Here is a 21,973-nt window from a genome sequence, read left to right as displayed (position 1 = left end):
TGCATTGGACTACTAACACCAAGGTTCCTGGTTCGATTTCCGTCTGGGATGAACATTTCAGAGACTGAATCTTCGGCTCTCCCTTGACACCAATTGCGAGTATGGTCTTGTGGAACTATGATAGTCCGTCAGAAGGGGACGATAAATGACTGACCCGTGTTAAGAGTGAGCCATATCTCTTGCACGTTAAAGACACCCTTGTAGATTTCGAAAAAGAGCAGGCTAATGCCGCTACAAGGCAGCACTCGCACCCGCAAAGTGGAAAGGGGTTTATATAAGTTGCAAAACTTGTTATTCAATCCACTATAAATAAATATGTTTAAACTAAATGATTAATCATTATCATAGTTTTGATTGTTTTATAAATAGAACTAAATACAATCATATTTTTTATTTGTTTTTTACTTTTTGTTATTATAAAAAATACATTATGATTTTTCTCAAATCTAATTCTTTTGATCTGGTATTGATATAAGAGGAGAAAACAAGATAAGGGAAATAACCCTTCAAGGTGAAGGGAGGTAAATCTGAAAAGGTTAAACGAACTGATCAAAGTAACGGGAGTTAACTTTTCAAATAAGTAATGCGTGTGTAAAAAGCAGTTCCAGCAATTCCTTTGAATAAAACATCATTTATATTTGAATGAAACAAAATATTATGTACTACTTAGAACATTCGAATCAAAATGATTAAAGCTTTTGCCAATACAATAAAGTGTAGCACCTCATAACCATGGTCTTAAAATCGTTGTATTTACTTAATTTGAACTATGCTAAACAAAAGGTTAGCTATAAACGACTGTAAGCATGTGAAACCTGTCTAAGCTAATAAACATGGTGAACTATTTCTCTCAAACTTCTGTTACTGGGCTTGTTACTGTTTTATAATCAAAACAAGATAGGAATATACCCAAGAGAAAATAAACATCACAATTCTTAATTAATATAACATTTACGCATCAATATATTAAACTGTTGAATGCGTCACGCGCGTTTTGTCTAAAAATGACTGAAAAGTGACACACGAATCAAGTTAAAAAACAAAAAAAAGTAAGAAATTGTAGGACAATTAGGATCAACAATTCAAAAACATTTTCATTAGCAATTTCATTTTTTTTTAATTAAATGAGCATAACATAATACAATAGTAATTTTCTGTTTCCTGCGTGAACCAGTAATGAATTCTATAGAAAGCTTGACTTAATGATCGTTTCTTGCATGTTACATGATAATCTTTGTGTACATAATAAAAGATGTGTCTGAGAATCATTATATAATGACATGTTATCTTTAATTAAATTTATATACGTAACAAATGCACGAAGAGATCAGTATTGGTTTTAAGTAGATGCCGCATGCAATGAAATTGTAGTTATATCATGAAAATATATATTTTTCAAACTAATTTAATGTTTCTATATGACGAAATGGCTTGTTAGGTCATGACAATGACAGTTGTTTAACTTTCGTTTGATGTGATTGAGCTTTTGATTTTGCCATTCGATAAAGGACTTTTTAATTTTCCTTTTGTTTTTGTTATTTTTATATTTTCGTTTACTGCACATGATGTGTAAAGATTGTTGTCATCACAGATGGAATAAGACAGTGAACAAACTTTTATCCCTTATATCTATACAAACCAACATTAAGTTATAATGTCTGAAACGGTTTTAAATTCATGTAAAAGCTTAACATTTAACAAATTAATCACTAAGGAAGTTTTGGCGGGAAAATGTTCTCTCTTGATTTTTCATAGCTTTATCATTGACCACTTAGAGTTCTCAAAAACTACTAGAAAATAAATAAAATTTTATAAAACTTTAACAAATGGCTTATAGCTATACACGTGAAAGATTAATAAAAAGAAAAATGGGGGTTAATGGGCAAAAATTGTTAAGGCATTCAAATGGATAAAACCAGAGGATTTCGAAAATCTGACAAATATTAAAAAACATGACAAGCAAACATCCTTAAAGGGTTATAACTTGTGTAATTGAAATACCTTATGCTAATATTTAAATACATACATGTATAGCCTTTTGTTAACACAAATATTTTTTTATAGCTGCCCTCGAGAATCTTAATGAAAAAGATAACTTTCTCCTTGGTATATGAAAATATGATGTTATAATGTTATTCAACAACAGTTATACAACTGTCAGTTGTATTTGTGCAATAAAGATGTTCTGAATTACTGATGGTTATAAAAATAGTAGAAACTGCTTTTAGAAGAATCTATCATTATATGTTGGAAAACTATTTTGTATCAAACGATATAAATTGGGATAAGTAATACCTCACCGACAAGTTCAAAAAGATACGAATGTTAAAATATAAATTTACAAAATATTCCAAATTGAATTTCTGTTTCGTGACAGATGTTACAAACATACAAGTGTGATTGCACATCTGTCGTTCAGTCTATCATACTGTCACATCTTGGTTGTGAATTTCTGTATTCCAATCACCTTCAAGTCTCTTGAATGATAATTACCTAAAAGAACAAATAGACATTATTATACCAGAGACATTTATGTTAACACCTTGTGCTTCAAGAGTTTTTCAAAGTTTTTCTGGAATATCAAAAAGTTGGTTTTGATGATTATACTATATTGCAAATAATATCTAATTATTATGGTTTCTTAAGTTAGCGTACAAAATTGGCAAATAAAGGTGGTTTTAAAGTAAATGAGTCAAAACATGGTTTTGGTTACATTTTATGAAAACAAACAGTATATGTACAGGCACATGAGAGGTAATTTTAATTGCGCGTCCAAATATTTGTTCAAACCAAAATGTTCTCATTGAAAGTGCCTACGTTTAGTCAGTAGTCATTAAATTGCGCATTCAATATTTTTCCAGCCATTCTGGCAATATGCTCTGTTTATCTTCGTTAATCCTGTACTCTTCCATATCTATGTCCAAAAGACTACATTTAATTTTCTTAAAATGTATCAAATCAAATTCCGAACCAGGTGTACAAAGTACGGAATAAGGAAAAATATATTGTCATTACATTGTAGTCTTCATTAAAGTATGCAAAAGCCTGTAGTTATTTGAATTTACAACATCTAATTGAAAATAATGTGTAAATTATACACAACCTCGAAGCCGTAGGAAGGAAAATATTCAGTAGGCAATCTTGCGTCACACTAATTACAAGACATGGATAAAAATCAATAACCACAGATGCTTCACTTGGCTTCTTCTATATTAGTACATAACACTTCTCTTAGCTGTGTCTAATATTTGTTATTTAATAAATTTTTACATGATCGATCGATCTTATAATCTAAATATTGTTCACATTCCAGCAATATGTTGAACTTATTGTGACCTCACTTGTATTGAACTTTCATTATCTGAAACAGCATTGTGGACAGACTATCATGTTGCTTTGTCAGATGGAGATACATGTACCACACGCGTAGTAAATATATTCGTATGACATCCGTTTCCTTTGGTACTAAAGTATCTTTAATGAGACAGTTCAAAGCAATTATTAGACTTATTTCTTATATCAACGGAATAAATTGCAACACTGTTTTCTGCCATTTTACTGTCAAAAAATTCTTCTATTCTATCAAGATATTGAAAAATCCCAATTGTGTTTTCTTCATACAGATGAATTATCACTCGGAATGGGTGACATTACATTCATTCATTGTTAACCAAACTACTTCGCATGGCTGCATTTATTCAACTTTTTCAAGATTAGAAAATGCCTGTACTAATGAAGAAATATGACAGTTGTAATCCATTCGTCTGATGTGTTTAGAATTTTGATTTTGCCATTTAATTACGGATTTCCTTTTTGGATCATCTTCAGGGTTCAGTATGTTTGTGATTTTATTTTTTAGCAGTCAATGCGTATTTATTTCAATAATTGTGAACATGAAAATGTTTCCTCCAATGCTAAATGTGAACAGACAAAAGGTCTGAAAGTCAACTAGTTAGTTTTCAAGTTTGAATTGTTTTACGTTGTTTTTTCGGGGCCTTTTATAGCTGACTAGTGGTATGGATTTTGCTCATTGTTGAAGGCCATATGGTGACCTATAGTTGTTAATTTCTGTGTCCTTTTGGTCTCGTCTGGAGAGTTGTCTCATTTGTAATCATACAACATCTTCCTTTTATATAGTAAAACTGTCAGACGATCAAAGAGTTAACACTAACTTTGTGTCGAATTCATTTGATTGTCGACCAGCACAACGTAAAATAGGTCTTTTGCAGTGCTAATAATTTATTCTTATAATGTATTGAACATAAGACGGAAAGAACAAATGCTGTAAATGTAATTTATGTGAATGATAACAGAGTAGTTTACTGTTTACCATACAAGATTTTACAACAAAAACAAACAACTTGTAAATTCATCTTTAAGGAACCTTTAAGGGGGTAGACCTTGGTTCAGGGAGATAACTCTTTAAATCAGTTAAGCGTTTGTAAAAGTCAAGTTCATCAATGTATTTTAAGCATTTACCTGAAAGAGATTGAAAATAATCTATGTAACCTAGAAGCTTAGAATATAGTTTTGAAAATGGTTGACACAAACGTACTGATGATTTTAAGAGTTATTTCCCTTAACCTAGATCTACCTCCTTAAGTTAAATCTCACCCTTCATGTCCCTATAAAACCGAAAATAATTTCATATTGGAACTTCTTAGGAACAAAGCAAAGAAATTACCAAGATCATTAAACTACACTTTCCGCAATGATCGTCTCTCAAAAATTGGTACAACATTTTTTTACTATGTTGAACGCATCCATCTCAACGAGTTAAGATTAAAGATGCAACAGGTGGAGCCTGATATCTTGACTGACATCTTGAAATTGATAATGAAGATCGTATGAAATTAAACAAATCATTTTTCAAACTCTCCATTTCTATGTAGCAAAATTTCAGTAGTCCGACCGACTGTATACGGAGTATATATCTTCCAGTTGATACGATATCCAACGTGTTGTATTTCCTAACATATTTTCCTGTCTAGATAGAGGGTTGCTGCTCATAAGTACCAAAGGGATAACATTGAATTCTTTCCTCCGTAAAATTGACAGACGACAACAGAATATGGTTCGACGTTGTAGAATATCTGTTTCACTGATGACACCGGATATGTTCCAAATGGTGTTTCTTATTTACAGCCCCCTTTCCCCGAATGTGAACAACTGGATTTGTACTTATATGAGCAAGATGGCAGGTGCCACGAGTGGAGCAGTATCTGCTTATCATTCTAGAGCAACTGAGACAACGCTAATTATTTGATGGAGTTGATGTTGCCGAGTTCTTAGCTTTTCATGTTGTGTTTATAGTATTGTTGTTTAACAATATCTTTATCTTTTTTTTTAGTCATAGCGTTGTGTATTTATTTTCGACTCATGAGTTTGAATGACCCTTTGGTATCTTCCGCCTTCGTTTCACAAAGCTAAATGGATATTTAGTGTTACTTTTGATAAAAGACTTCTATAGACGGTTATATAGCAGTGAATGCATAAAATAAACAAACGACGATACGGGTTATTATGTCTTACATAAGTAACACAAAATATGAGGATCACTTTTGCTCTGTCTTTATTTTTCTATGTTGTGTTTTGTATACTGTTGTTGGTGTGGTCTTTTGTACGCTATATAATCACATGGAAATGCTTACCTTACATTACCGATCGACTGCTTTCAAGGTGGAACTGTAGTGGTCGTTATAAATAGATCAGTGTCAGTCTTTTCATCTCCAACTGTAAGAGAAATAGCATATACAAATGAATATAAAACCTCATTTTCTCCATTTTTTAAATCGTTTACTTAAATTGACTTTTAAATATAAATACTAGAGTTTTATGTTCTTAATTTCTAGTTTTATAATACAAAGTTCACTGTTACCATATAGATAAAAAGAAACATATCTATGTTTTTTTTTTCTTAATGACAGTCTCACAGTTTCTGAACAGCAACAGATACAATATAGTCATGTAATTATATAGTAGTTATGCATAAATATAGCAAGATATTTAAACATGCGGACCGACGGAGTATAAAATTCTTTTATTTCTTCTCATCATTTGCATTTTTTGTTGTTGCGGTAAAGATGATACAATGTTCTTTCTGTCAGTTCGCTATTTAATTTGCTTTGACAAATAATATGATCTACTCGAACTGAAATGTGTGTCAAATGTTAGATTTTATTTTTTATGTCTGTTTAGTTCACGCATCATTGTTAACATAACGGAATTTGATGAGACTGTCATGTTAAAGTGAGAGGGTTAGCGCTATAAATCCAGGTTTAATCCACCACTTTCTACATCTTAAAATGCATGTACCAAGTCAGGAATATCACAGTTCTTGTCCATTCGGTTTTGATGTGTTTTGTCATTTGATTTTGCCATGTGATTATGGACTTTCCGGCTAGATTTTCCTCTAAGTTCAGTATTTTGTGATTTTACTTTTTTTTGTAAGACATGCCTTATAAAATATTAGCCATGTCTTTAATTTTGTTTTATACTTTGCAATTTGGCTCCAAGAGATATACCAACACGCCTAACCCCCTATTTGTCTAGAAATATTTTTTTTTATTGACGAAAACATTCTACCGTCTAGAAACTAGAGCAAAAAAAGATCAAATTTAAAATATAATAGGATAATTGAATACGGCTTTTCAGATAGATGCGTTGAGTATATGTTTACATGGTGTTGTTACGACTGTCATAAATGTCATAAATTTTAATACGATTGCTTTCACAATTGATCCAGAGGATAATAACTATATGATATTACCATAATTGACTTAATCAATAAAACATAGGAGTGTACTTGATAATACAATGCATTTATATCAACTGTGGATATGATACAGTCATGTTACATTGTATTTAAAAGGACATAAATTATTGATACATTATATTGGGAAAAAGAGCAATTTAAGTGCACAATTGGAACAAGTCAGGAATATGAGCATTGGTGTCCATTCGTTTGATGTGTTTGAGGTTTTGATTTTGCCTTTGCTTAAAGACTTTTCGTTTAGAATGTTCCTCGGGGTCGGTATTTTTGGTATTTTACTTTATACCCATATGTGATTACGTGTAGATATCATCAAGTTTTATATTTAGAATGTTCCTCGGTGTCGGTATTTTTGGTATTTTACTTTATACCCATATGTGATTACGTGTAGATATCATCAAGTTTTATATTTAGATAGAAGAACACTATGAAAACAACAGTGATATCTGAAGATGTGTACAATAGCTAGGTTCAAATATAAAGACAATTTACAAAATTATCAAAAATTCAAAGAGGAAATTTACTTATGATCAAATGCTCTAAAACATCGAACAAATGAAAAACAATTGTAATATTTCAGACATGGTACAGACATTTCCTTATGTAGAAAATACTGAACCTGGTTTTATAGCTAGTTTCACTTGTTTGGCAGTCGCATAAAATTCCATTATATTTACAGTTCAATTTGTGAATAAAACAAACAAACATAATAGGTAACAAACATAAGGGTAGTTAAAAAACAAAACTACCGAACTGCAAAGAAAGTTAAAATCGGAAGGATTCTTATCATAAAATGCTTCTAAAACATATTCAAAACGTTGAAAAACAACACTGCTTTGATCAGATATATACGATAACGTTTATATTATTGCGTTTGACCTTCATTATTAAAACAATGACAAAGAAGTGTAAAATTAAAAAGACTTATAGGTCTCCCTTGGTATCAGATAGCAATTTAACCTTAATTGGACGGTAGATTATGATGTTGACAGAATATAAAGTGATGTTTTCCTGATCTGCTTATCAATAATAAAAGGGAGTATGACACACTTCATGACAACGGTTTTAACGATTCAAGGTCCGGAGTTTTAACACTTCCATGTCCGGATATTGTTGATGGAGTACCTCAAAGGCGATTATACAGCATAAAATCAGATATGAACAATAAAATAATAATGTTATTTGAATAGCTATACAAGTCAACCTCAATTAGATTTTACTGTTAAATGTACCGAATTGATTGGTTTAGACAGGACTACGTTTACTTTGAATGTATTTTCACTAATTTGTAAGACTGAAACTATTCCTTGCAACCAGGGGCAACTTAAATACATCTTTTGTTCCAGTGCACATCTTATAAATTCCATCTTTTATCATTGGTTATCATGGTTATTAAGTTACTAGTAATTGTTTAAGAAAGGTCACCAGACATCATGGTATAATTGTATTTGTGTAATAAACATTCTAATAATAAAAAAACGTAATCGTATCAACTGCTTATATGCACTTATCATATTATGCAGTACTACATTAACCTGGTTCAACGCTTCAAATTTAGCCTTTTCAGTACAATACAAAAACCAACAATATGTTAACAAAGTGATTATTACTATACAATGATTTAAATAAATTTATAATAAATAAATAAAAAAATAAATTCGATCTATAGATGAAGAGCAAGTGCTTCCAATCGACTTGTTATGTTATAAAGAGCAACAGCTGCCATATATAAAGGCAACAGTAGTAAACCGCTGTTCAAAAGTCATAAATCGATTGAAATGTAAGTATTCAATGTAAATATATGTATATTCACATAGCTTTGTATAAAGAGTAAAACAAATTGATGTGTGATCTCTTATAAGTTTATTTCCATATTTTGTTAGAATGAATATAGAATATCGCATGTAAATATTATAAACAGCGTGTGACATGTATCTTTATTTGAGACATTAATTGTTGCAATGTGCAACTAGTATAATTGAATTTGATATATAAACTTTGGAATAAAAGTGAAAAAGAACTAATTTGGGAGCTTTTCTAATAAAGCATTGTCATTCATCTTGCTCTAGGTAATAGTTGAAGTTGATACGAAAAAGGAAGTATGAAAGTAATACTTGATAAAACAATAGCTTGGTTCGTCCATGCAGAATGCTCACCCGAAGTCACCTTCAAAAGACCGAACAAAACTTTCTATCTATGCATAAATACTTAAAAAGTTGAAAAGCTATATGACGAGAATTATCTTAAAGAATAATCAAGTCATAACATCTCAATTTTTCAAATTTCTAAAATCAACAAAACACATATAAAAAAATAACATAACAAGTTTAACTAATGCGCGTATCGAAAAATAATGTTTCTTTAGAGATGCTCGAAATCAAATTAGTTTAAGATCTAAATATCATAGATATGTTGAGTGGATCAAACAAGAATGGACCTGAAATATTACCAATTCCGCACAAATAATTAGAGCTTTTGCATGGTAGAGATATATTCCTTAATTTGGAATAATTTCAAACACTTTATAACAGCAAATTTTATTCAAACAATATTCGGAGTTTTGGTACTGGCTATGGTGTTAGTTTCGATTTCTAACAGTTAACCGGGAATAGGTATCGACCCAGAGGTATGTTGCATGCAATAGTATAAGCGGTATGTTATAAATCAAATTAGTTCTGATAGCTCACTACAGAGTTTGGAATTCTCCAATGAACTTGCAATTCATTTCGGCATAGATATTCTTCTGCGTATGGTCGTCAATCTATATGCAAATACTGTTTTTGTAATACACTGATGAGCAATTAGTTTAAGGTGGTACCTAACACTACAGGGAAATAACTCTGTAAAGTCAGCTAAACGTTTTAATTACGTTGTGTTGTAAAAGGAATATTAAGCTTCTCAATGATCAAAATTCGTGTTTGTCAAACTGCTATATAACCAGTGTATTTTTTCTGACAAAACGGTTGGTTCAAAATTTTTGAAATTTTTATATTTGTGTTAAAGTGTCAAAGTAAATACTTTGACAAAATTTTATGAAAATTAAACGAGCAAAATTAATTTTAGTGAAAGTGTTGGGAACCACCTTAAGAATTACTTAAAGATTTAGGATTTGAATTTGAATCTATTTATTCAATTCAGATAGGCTTTTTGATATACTTTGTAAAACGATCTCCATTGTCGTGCTTGTGGCAATTTAAACTATTTTTTATCATTGATGCCTAATTTTTTTTACAAAATCTATACTTAATATATAAGTATATGAATTTAAAGCCAGCACTGGTAAAACAGTTCTAGAAAACAGACACCAAGAGGAGAACAGGATTTTAAAGAAAGTGCTCAATAAACCTTATACTTATCTTTAAATTTAAAAACAGTTGTTATATGTAATGTATATGCTTATATTTACATAATTAGTCGGGTGGGGTAGGGGTCGCGCCTTCAATCAAAACAAGATAATCATTAACAATAGTATTCCTGTGCCACGTCTGCCTTTTTTATATGTTTATTTATATGGGAAAATGTAAGTAAATCTTTGTCCAACTTGACACTTTTCATTCATTTGATTAAGCATCTTGAGACTTGAAAAATTGTTTATCGATAAATTTCTGTTTTGATGAAAACGATATTATTTTGACGATTGTCAGCACTGGCTGAGTTTGACAACACAACATATTTCAGAGGTCCTAATCCAAGAGAAAAATAAATCAGAGAATGTTTCTTAAGTTCGAAATGATCTCTATATAGGACGTTATATTCTTCATTGATTAAAAACACATTAGTTTATACATTCACTTTAGTATCGCAAAGAAAGTCTACCAACATACCGCACTGACTTGACTGCCTTGGAATCAATGTTAATAAAACATAATTGAACGATAGATTATGTTGACAGAAAATAAAACATTGTTTAATGAATCTACTTATCAATAATAGATTATGAAAGATAATGGCACGTTTCATAACAACGCTTTTATCACTTGTACTGAAACATAGTTTATTGGGTCTCCCTAAAATTATATTTGCAAAATAAGTAATTGTTTTTTTGTCTGATCCAATTTACCTTATCTGAGAATAGCATTTTTATATTGACATCTATTTAACACTTTCATGACCAGGGTCCAATTTAGAAGCAAACTTTGGAAAAATCTTGCAACGTTTTTTAAAACTAGCAGACTAGTAACAAAAAACTAAATTATGCAATAGACAATTGCTTCGAACGACAAAGAAATGCAAAATTACTCAAATTATTAGCCATGTTTTGGAAAGTGGCTTAACGCAAATGACGAGCTGCTTTCCATCACTTCACACGGGGTCTCATTTGGTAGTTTGTCTTAATGTTTCTGATGTACACAATTTTAATCTTCGTATTTATAATAAGTTTATTCATTCAATTCTTTAAGGTTTTTCTCTATAGAATATAGGATGTGGTATGAGTGCCAATGAGACAACTCTATTATTTAAAATGCATTTGCTATAGTGTTGTACATCAGTAAACTATGTTGACCTGTGATATAGGCAAAGATTGTCAATTTAAAATCACCTTAAATTAACCCAAATAACGCACTGTCATGTGTTTATCAATTCAATGTTTATCAATTCATTGTTAATTATTCAATTTGATTAGACAAGTGGGCTAATACAAGTTATTACATAAAATGATCCAGATAATGGTAAATGTAAATAGGCGATCCGGGTTGGAAAAAAGCAATTACAAATTAATCCAATAATGGCTATAAAGCTGATACAAAAAGTCACATAGATTATATATTGATGTCTCTATAAATAGCTACAAACAAATATTATTTACTGTTATTGGTGTGTATATATATATATATATATTTGTAACATACTTACCAATGAATGCATATATCACCACAATAATCACAGAAACAAACAGCGTTATTCCTATTGTCAAAAACAGTATATTCAGCACTTTCTTTAAAATCCTATATTCCTCTGGATTTCTGTTTTCTAAAACTATTTGACCATTGCTGGCTTTAACTCTATCATCTAAAAGAACGCGGTTTATTTTTCTCCAAATTGTATTTCGTTCTTTCGCCTCGTCAGTATTAAAACTATCCATATTTTTTATTTGTTTAGAACTATTATCAGGATCCGTTAAAATGATATCAATGCCTCGAGCATCCATTGTCACCGAAGTAGCATCCATTTCAATTTCTTTCCGATTGGTTTTATTTTTTGTGTCTGTCGTGCTGTTAATTTTTGAAAAAGAGGTTTCCATAGAATCCATTTTACTTGATTTTATTCTCCTAGTATCATTGTCATTATTATGTTCGTTAATTGTCGAATTAGATGGCCCTGTATGATGATCAGCTGAATCAAGAATGATAAATCGATTTTGAAAGTATACCACGCGCTGCGTAGTGTTAGGTTGTGGCGGGAATCTATCAGACGACATCTGTGACAACCCATTGATATGTTTCAGTTCTGCTTGTTTTGCATTATCAGTAGCATTTTTAGGTCGTCTGTCTCTACTGTCACGTTGTGCGCGTGACTTCTGCTGCTGCATTTTCTCACGCGATCCAGATGAATGAATATGCACCTTTTCACTTTGCCGTTTTCTGTTTGTGTCTGTCATTTTGTTTCTTTTAGCTTGCACCTCTGCATTTTTTATCTTTGCTTTCTTCCATAATGTTAAAATAGTAGGGTCTTTTTCGTCATCATATTTTGATTCCGGTTTCCCCTGCACATTTTTAGAAGTAAAATCATCAGTAGCTTTTATTTTATCATCATCATCTGTTTTTCCTGACTTCCTATCCTGCAACACATTTATGATATTGAATTTACAACATATAGTTTGTTTTCCTTAGAGGACTGTGAACTTTACAATACAACACGGTTATTGTTACACTTTTAATCAGTCATACTATTGAATAGTTTATCACTGTAAATAACTTTTTCATTCAAGTTAATGTAACAGATGCTGTATTCATAGTGATGTGTTATTTACAAAAAAGTATAAATTTATATGTGTAGGTTGTTTAAATTTGTAATTATATTGCAAACAAATATTTTTAATGTACATTGTAACCTGCGTTATCCGACACGCTGGGGGACTAGAAAAAAATCGGAGTAAGCAAGATTTCGGAATAATCAGGGTTTTTTCTGCAAGGATAGGCATATTTTGGGACCATAACAAATTTATCGGTTAAAACAGGATGTTGGAATTCTGAGATATCGGATAGGGCAGGTTACGCTGTACATGTGTGTCAACAATAACATCAACCGTGACGGGAAAAAATCAATTATAAGGCATATTTAATGAATGTTTTTAAAAAATTATCGTTAAAACATTTCCTAAAATAGTAAAAGTGTTGAATAATTTAGCAAATGATTTGACGAGCAGCATTCCTGTATATAACGCCATATTGCTCAGTGGTGTATGAAATTCCATGAATCAATTTGCTGGTAGTATCATATACACGCAATCTAGTAATTAACTTGTAAATCGTCAAGCGGGATTAATGAAGGCTGAGCGTAGTAGTTCAGAAATTATATGAGATATGATAAAATTGTAAATTATAAAAAAAATAACGACTGAAACATATGCATTAAAAGGTGAACTTTTATATGTTTATAGAAAATAAACTAATACAAACAGAAAAATAAAGGCATAAATAGGTACCAAAATCCAACAAAAGATTTAAAGAAAAAAAGAAAAACAATAGATTGATAAACATCAAAATGCTTTTACACTAATTATTCTCAACTTTTTGAATTTAATTATTGTACTTTGCAGCCATTCCCTTGGCATAGGTAACATATATTCAGTATAAACCCTTATATCGGCATTAGAGGCAGCGAAATCGGTATATATGTTACCCAGATTAAGACACCTTCCATCGAAGTATTTAACAGTAAACAAAACTCTACTTGATGCGTTCAATGCTCCGATTTGGGATGCGGACATTGTTATTATACGCAAATGGCATTCCATACCAGAAAATCCATTCCACCCATTTATATTTCCGTATATAGTAGTAGGGTGTTTATGGTTGGTGGCATAACTAATACTAGCTGTACTATATCAATACATTGTATATATTTTACAAGTCTCGAGTTGCACTATAATCATTTAAAATATGCATGTTGATTTTGCTGTTAGGGAGCTACCATTTGATTTTTATGGGGGGGGGGGGGGGGGGGGGGGGGGGGGCTAGGATGAAAATTTTTGTCCTGCTTTTTTTTTTAATTGTAATCTCTGTCCTGCCTTTTTATTTTTTACTCTATTCGGTCCTGCCTTTTTTTTTTACTAGTTATCCTGACTTTTTTTACACAAATTGTCATCCTGCCTTTTTTTTACCAAGTTGCTCATCCTGCCTTTTTTTTTACTCAAAACTCCTGTCCTGCCTATTTTTTTCAAATTTCATCCTAGCCCCCCCATAAAAATCAAATGGTAGCTCCCTTAAGTGTTTTTGTGATTTTACTTTTTACCCTATAAACGTAAGACAAAATATACGAATGTACACATTTGTACAATAGTCATGGTGACATTTAAAAAGAACATTAAAATCTAGACATCCGAATTCATACTAGATGGTATGGTGAATATCAAACTATCTTCGAAAATGCAACTCGATTCTTAACAGTTCGGACAATATGAACAGTTTCAATTCAACTTAAAAGCGACAGAAGGGACCTCGGACCCCTCGAAGTAATTTATGACCACTGAAAGCTTAAAATTGTAAATTATGTTAAGTTAAATAATACAGTATATAGTCTCATAGTTTTCATACAACCCAAAACTACAAATGTATACAATGTTAAACAACATATTGAACCATATGGGAAAACTTTATAACGCATTATCTCCTGTTTTTAATTTTTAACATTTAGTTTCCGTTTAACTGGGATGAATTATGCATACTTGTATTAAGTCGAAACAATGCTTTGACATTTGATATGCAAGTTTAACATTTGTACCAAACGAAATAATATGTTGTACCATTGACATTTCGTGCCATATGGGGAAAACTACATATATATACCATTTCGCATTAAATAGATCAAACTCGTATTTAAAATTTTTGAATGATATAAGATATTTACATGTACTCTAGCAAAGTGTATGTACATTTGTTACAGATTGAGATTGTTAAAAAAAAGACGATTGTTAAATGAAAGAGAAACGTATTATTAGCTAATCTTCACAACGCATTTTCGCTGAGATTTTTTATAAACATTTATTTTCCTTTTAACTGTGGTGAATTATGCATACTTGTATTAAGTCGAAACAAAGCTTTGACATAGACAAAGCGTAACGAGATATGTAATTTTTCTTTTTATATACATAGCTGAAAGCCTCTCATTCATATCATGTCATTTTTTTTCTTTCTCGTTAAGTGGTAAAAATCAATGATGGTCTTTCTGTGACAGATCTCTAATGACAACGGATATATAAAATATGTACATGTTAGATCAGCATAAATACATAATTCGACGCAGTATGGTAGTTAATGGCAAATAATAGATCATAGATACCAGGATTACAATTTTATATTTACGCCAGACGCGCGTTTCGTCTACAAAAGACTCATCGTTGACGATCGAATCAAAAAATGTTTGAAAGGCCAAATAAAGTACAAAATTAAAAAGCAATGAGGACCAAAATTTCCTAAAAGTATTGCCAAATACATCTAAGGTAATCTATTGTTGAGGTAGAAAAGCCTTATTCTTTTTAAAAAATCCAAAGTTTTGTTAACAGTTAATTTATAATTATGAACATATCAATGATAACTCAAGTCAACACAGAAGTGCTGATTACTGGATCGACTTGTGACGGAGAATCACTCTACTTGAACATGGCACCGTTTTGGTCAATATAAATATTTTGAAATTTACAGTATTGTCAGATGCCTTCGTTTTGCATTTCTGAATTTAATATTTTTGTAAGAATCTGAGGTCAATTAGAATTATATTACGTCATAACACTTCCGGTATTAGATGAGATAGTACTGCGCAACTGCAACCTCAATGTGTTGCTAACTTTGTTGTCGAGCGGACGTGGTTTGTCTCGATGCGCAACCTCTAACTAAAGATTTCCTTAAAGATATATTAAGGCAATGTGATTGACTTGTACATATATTTTATTTATATTAAATAAAAGTATATGTCTAAAGAGATTTTTTACGCAAGTAAAAATCTTATAAATATTTCGTTTGTGAAACGAGATTAATATACTACTTGACAAAGATGGCGGACGCCATGCTGCACAATGAGAAAGGAGATAAAACTCATAAATCTTCTTTTGAAGATGATTTACTAAGGTTAGATGAAGATGAAATAGCATACGAAGGGAAGGGTAAAGGTCCCGCTAAAAGAAAATGCTCAAAACCTATTGCCAGTAAAAGTAGTCAGGTAGCGGTCCAAAGGTTAATAACAAGGACGCTAAAGGAAAGACTGTGGTAAACAAGGGACACGAGGTGTCGGCTAGTACGTACTTCAGATAGTAATAATAATGTGATTATTAATATGCTTACTGACATGAGAAATGAACAATCTTCAACTAATAAAAGGTTTGAAGATATGAACAAACGTATAGACGTTTTGTATAAGGGAGCTACCATTTAATTTTTATGGGGGGGGGGGGGGGGGGGGCTAGGATGAAAAATTTTGTCCTGCATTTTTCAGTCTAATCGGTCCTGCCTTTTTTTTTTTTTTTAGCTTATCCTGACTTTTTTTTACCTAAATTGTCGTCCTGACTTTTTTTTTGCAAGTGTCACATCCTGCCTTTTTTTTTACTCAAAACTCCTGTCCTGCCTATTTTTTTCAAATTTCATCCTATGGTTCTTGTTTCGATTCCTGTTTTCATGATACTAGGAACAAAAATTCCTTTTCAGCCATTCTGATTCCATGTCCCTTATATGTTTAAAACCCAGCTTTTTTTTTTAAATTTAATAAGGTCTCTTAATTTTCACTTAACAGGTAATTTGTTCTATATATTATTTTTATGGCACACTACACACAGCAAGGGGCCTTATGTTTTCTTGTCTTTGCGTACTTCCGTCGGCCCAAAAGTTTGTACGCTTGTCAAATCGTCAATCATGGCGTGAAGTATTAAAATGGTGGCTTTTTTCATTGCTTATAGTAGTTCTCATTCTGATGATAACTCTTTGAAATATTAATGTTTTGACCAATATTCTGTTGTATCTTATCATAGAAACGTGGTACTGTTTCCCTTAGAACACATAATGTTGTTTGTGATTAATTTATTTTTCTTGAGCCATTTAGTTTTCGACTTATTTAGTATTTTTAGCTTTAGACCTTGACGAAATGAGAAATTTAAATAAATGATTAATGTGTAAAACTAAATATGCAGTTTTAATACTCTTTTTAGGCATTCATGTGACAAGAATGTATGTTACTTAGAAGCGTAGAACATTTTGATAAAATATATACCGCGTAAGAACTAAATTATACAGAAATAGTGATTACGCAACTTACAAGCAATGACCAAAGCTCGGTGAAGGTCGGGAAAGTTCGGAGAGCCGACAACCTTGCTTCGGAAGTTGAGTACATGTGACGTTTCTTTGTTAAAGTCAGCAGACTACCTCTGTTTCGGTTATCATTAATATTAAAAGAGGAGCTACCATTTACTTTAATTCCTTAAACCACATAAAGTACTAACACTTACACATTCTCCATGATTCATTTCAGTTGTAGAAACAAACATCTCACTATTTCCACTTTATTAGATATGTATCTCCAATTTCTTTGTGTAAATGAAGCAGACCATTCTTGTAGTGATAACTTTTCCCGCATGAAGACATTTTGAATAGGGAGAATTTTTACAACCGATGACGAATTAATTTAAACATAAATTCCTTCATTTCATCCAGGGATGACTTTTGCAACATAAAGACATATTTAAACACAATCGATACAGTTGCAACTATTTCTTTCTATAGTTTTATTGCAAGTACTGAATATGTATGCACTATTTGTGTCTGTTTTACTACTTCGAAAAAATACAATATATAGATATAGGAAGATGTGGTGTGAGTGCCAGTGAGACAACTCTCCATCCAAATAACAATTAAAAAAAAAATGTTAAACCATTATAGTTCAATGTTCTTATTCAAATGTAAGTGTTGGTTTAGTATTTTCCACAAGTTTCTTCAGTAATATATATGCATGAAATATTATTTTTATGATTCTTCCATATAGTAATAACATATTCAAAAATGTATAAGTTAAAGTGTCCGTTGCTGGTTAAACTGGTCTCCTGTCCATTTGTATGGCCCAGAGTAGTAATCTGGTTAACTGCCACAACAATAATGAAGGAATTGTATCTCATTATGTATTATCTACGAGAATTAGGAATTCTGGAACTTTGAAATCTTGACTTATCAAAGCAGTCTCAAATGTGAAATACCAATTGAGTAGGCTACGTAAAATGAACTGAACAATGGTACTTTAAAAATGTGTTCTTACTGTGAGATAGTTAGTCAGGTCTGAGTCAGTAGATTGAACTTTCCACAGTTGAAAATGTCTATCAAATATGCTGTCAACATTAGTATGTTCAAAATAAGTATCCATAATCCAAAAAAAATTGAATCAATCTTTAATTCCATAAAGAATTATCCTGTTATAATCAAAGCTAAGTTCTTGCACAACTATGTATGATTAATGTATTGTTACAAGTAACTTCTATTGGTATTACAAATATATAATGAAGATACAAGAGTATATATGATTTATTTATCATCATTTATTATTTGATGAAGTCATAAACCATAGTAATTTATATTTCTAGCTGTTGGGTATAGCAATAGGAGTTCCTTAATTCTAGTTATAACACCCAATATTAGCTTTCACAAAAAGTTGTTTAAATATATGACACTGGAATGACGTAAAGACGTCTTACCATTTTAGTTAAAAGAGTATATTAACTCAACTTTCATCTATTTGTTTTTTTATTTCATAGAATATGAATTATAACACTTCATATTAACTTTCCCACAAAGCTGTATGAATATAGGATAATGACTTTAACACTGGTCTTGCCATTCCAGTTATAAGAGTATAAGCCAATTTTCAATTAAAAGACTACTGTTTTGTTTGCTTGTTTTTTTTTCGTAGAATAAATGTTGATACACTTGCCTATATAATATATGCATTCAGTAATTCAAACTAGAATATATTATAGATTAGACCGTTGGTTTTCTTGTTTTTCTTGTTTTACATGTCGTCACTTTTGGGTCCTCTATAGCTTGCTTTTTGGTGTGAGCCAAGGAACTTGTTAACTCTTTATGCATTGCCTCTTGGATGGAGGGTTGTCTCATTGTCACTCATACCCTATCTTCTTGTTTATAAGAAACCAATATATATGTTACATTCTCTTTTTTTATTGATAGATAACTCTAGATTCTAACAAAAGTTAAGAATTTTCAAATTTGTTTTTATGATTTTCTGCCAAAAAACTTATTGTTTATCCAACATCTCTATTTGAACCCGAATTGGCTATGCACTTGTACATTCTTCACAATTTAACGGACGCCCCACTTTTGCAAATGATTTAGTGCCAGTCGGAAGTAAATCAAAAATTTAATTAGCAAATGTAAACTTTCAACTTTCAACATAAAACAAATAACGTACGGTAACATAGAGGACATATAGTTGTTAATTTCAGTGTCATTTTAGTCTCTTGTGGAGAGTTGTCTCGTTGACAATCATACCACATCTTTTTTTTGTATATAAGATATCAATAAGCTGTTGATATATACAGAGTACTTCAAGCACAATGCTTTGAAACTATTTTCTACCTTTGAATCAAATCAAATTTTGAAAAGGAGAATGTTTATACTACTAATATGGTCACATGGTTCAATGATATTGTAGTAGCAAATCGTACAGATGAACAGTAGCGGATCCAGCCAGTTTGAAAAGGGTTCCCAACTCAGGATAAGGAGGGTAACCCATATGTCCCCATTCAAATGCATTGATCATCCAAAAAAGGGGGTTCCAATCCTCGGACCCCCTCCTTTGGAGACAAGTGCCTGTGTTTGGAATCCGCCACTGAATGAGGCCTGTATGGTAAATCCCGTAAAATTTATTAACGCGGGGATCTTTGCAACACGGCAATAATGGTTGGTAAATATTATACAGTAAAAATGAAAATAGAAAGGAGAGAATAAACTGCAAATAATTCTAAGAAGTATGCATGACAATTTGCAAATGAATCGTTCTATATTATGACACAACTTTTATCTTTGTGCTCAAAGAAACACAACTCTTTATAATTCCGTATTATTCATTGTGTGTATTTGTTGTTACAGTAATGTTCGTGTTTTATCATTTTTGGTGGTTGGTTTCTTTGCTGGTTTTTTTTTTGTTTGTCTTGATGTATGGGCTGTGTTTTTTTGCTTTTTTTGTATGTTTTATTTTTGCAGAGGTATTTTCAAATTTTATACATACTGATGCTTTTCTAACTTTATATACCTGCATACTTAATTTAATACAAACTTTACGAAAACTAGAAAGTTCTGTTCTCCATAAAAATCATATAAAGATATTCATTTTTAAATAGAAAATGACCAGTACCTTAAAATACAAATCAAACACGTTCTTATTTCTCTATGTTTCTATTATTTCATTTTTAGAAGTTGATCGAAAGTCCTTCAGCAATTGATGAACGTTTGTTTTTTTGTGCAGTGGAAAATATTACACGGCGCATGGCGAAAACAACATTGGTGTTAATGGTTGTAATCGTTACTTTTCTAGATTTGTACGCGGACATTAACATGCTAGCTCATACAATAACAGTCAAAGGCGATGTCATTCTACGCGTGTGGAAACTTAAAATCCGTCTTGAAATCTTCGAGCCCACATAAATAAACATTACAGTAACATTTTACGAAGAAATAATGAATGAATGTGTAGTGTATATATATATACACACATTATTTCGACATATACAAATATTTGATAGATCACTTACCTTCGACGATTTCGGCATCTTTTCGTTTTAAGAAAAACCTACACGTACATGTAGCTGACTCTGAGAATTCGTTTACAGTTTGTGTTATTCTATTGTATAAATATTCATGCAATACACATTAAAATGTTAGAATGTTTACACAAAACTTTAAGTGTTTAAATGATAATAAAAAGAAGTTTACGGTCTAGTAGATTTGAATTCCGTGTGGTTTTCGTTTAAAATTAAAATTTCTGCTATTTAAATCTTTTATATAATAAACGCTTGGTTGCATGTATATATTATTTTCGTACAGTAGCATGTACATATAGTATAGCCGTCAGTTATTTGTATATATCAATCTAATTAAAATATTGATCTCTGATTACGTTATACTACATATGAGCTCATATGTAGTATAACGTAATCAGAGATCAATATTTTAATGAGCTCATATGTAGTATAACGTAATCAGAGATCAATATTTTAATTAGATTGTTGTATATATATACATGTATGCTGGATCTTTCATTTGTTGACAAATAAATAAGTTCAACCGTATATCATTGCAAAACAAGCATTAGTATAGTGTCAACAATGACTGTAGTCGCGATCATGCAGCCGCTTTTCATGTACATGTAGCTATATTCATATATAATTTTGCGTCTGAGTAATCAAGACTACAATGAATGTTAACAGTAGCTATGAAATATTATTTTTTATTATTTTTTTTTATTTAAGAGCCTGTGTCTCTTACCTTGGTATATTTGCACATCAAACAAAGAAAACAGATCGTCAGATGGATTCATGACAAAATTGGGTTTTGGTGATGGTGATGTGTTTCGAGATTTTGCTTTCAAACATTCTTGCTACTTACAATTTAGTCTATCTATAATGAACTTGACCCTTTAGATTCAGAGGAAAATATTTTGTAAAAACTAATGAAAATTGTTAAAAATTGACTATAAAGGGCAACAACTCGTTAAGAGGTTAACTGACCATTTTGGTCATGTTCATTTAATTGTAAGTCTTACTTTGCTGAACATTATTGCAGTTTACAGTTTATCTCTATCTATAATTATAGTACTCAAGATAATAACAGAAAAAGGCAAAATTTCCTTAAAAATTACCAATTAGGGGGGGGGGGGGAAACACAACAACCAGTTGTCAAATTTATCTGAAAATTTCAGGGCAGATAGATATTGACCTGATAAAGAATTTAACACTGTCAGATTTGCTCTAAATGCTTTGGTTTCAAAGTTATA

The 21,973-nt window shown here is 31.2% G+C and overlaps 1 protein-coding gene across 1 annotated transcript; it reads right to left on the bottom strand.

The window, feature by feature from the left end:
• Positions 1-376: 376 nt before the first annotated feature.
• Positions 377-20,892, bottom strand: LOC139497356 (TRAF3-interacting protein 1-like). Its single transcript, XM_071285568.1, has 4 exons — positions 20,733-20,892; positions 11,627-12,551; positions 5,652-5,733; positions 377-2,493 (listed from the first exon to the last, which is right to left on the bottom strand). The coding sequence occupies exons 1-3, from the start codon at positions 20,748-20,750 to the stop codon at positions 5,675-5,677; spliced, it is 1,002 nt and encodes a 333-aa protein (XP_071141669.1). The 5' UTR covers positions 20,751-20,892; the 3' UTR covers positions 377-2,493; positions 5,652-5,674.
• Between the last annotated feature and the right edge of the window lie 1,081 nt (positions 20,893-21,973).

The sequence above is a fragment of the Mytilus edulis genome, chromosome 12, assembly GCF_963676685.1.
Source record: "Mytilus edulis chromosome 12, xbMytEdul2.2, whole genome shotgun sequence".
Classification (NCBI taxonomy): Eukaryota; Metazoa; Mollusca; class Bivalvia; order Mytilida; family Mytilidae; genus Mytilus; species Mytilus edulis.
This window is presented reverse-complemented; position numbering and strand designations above follow the sequence as displayed.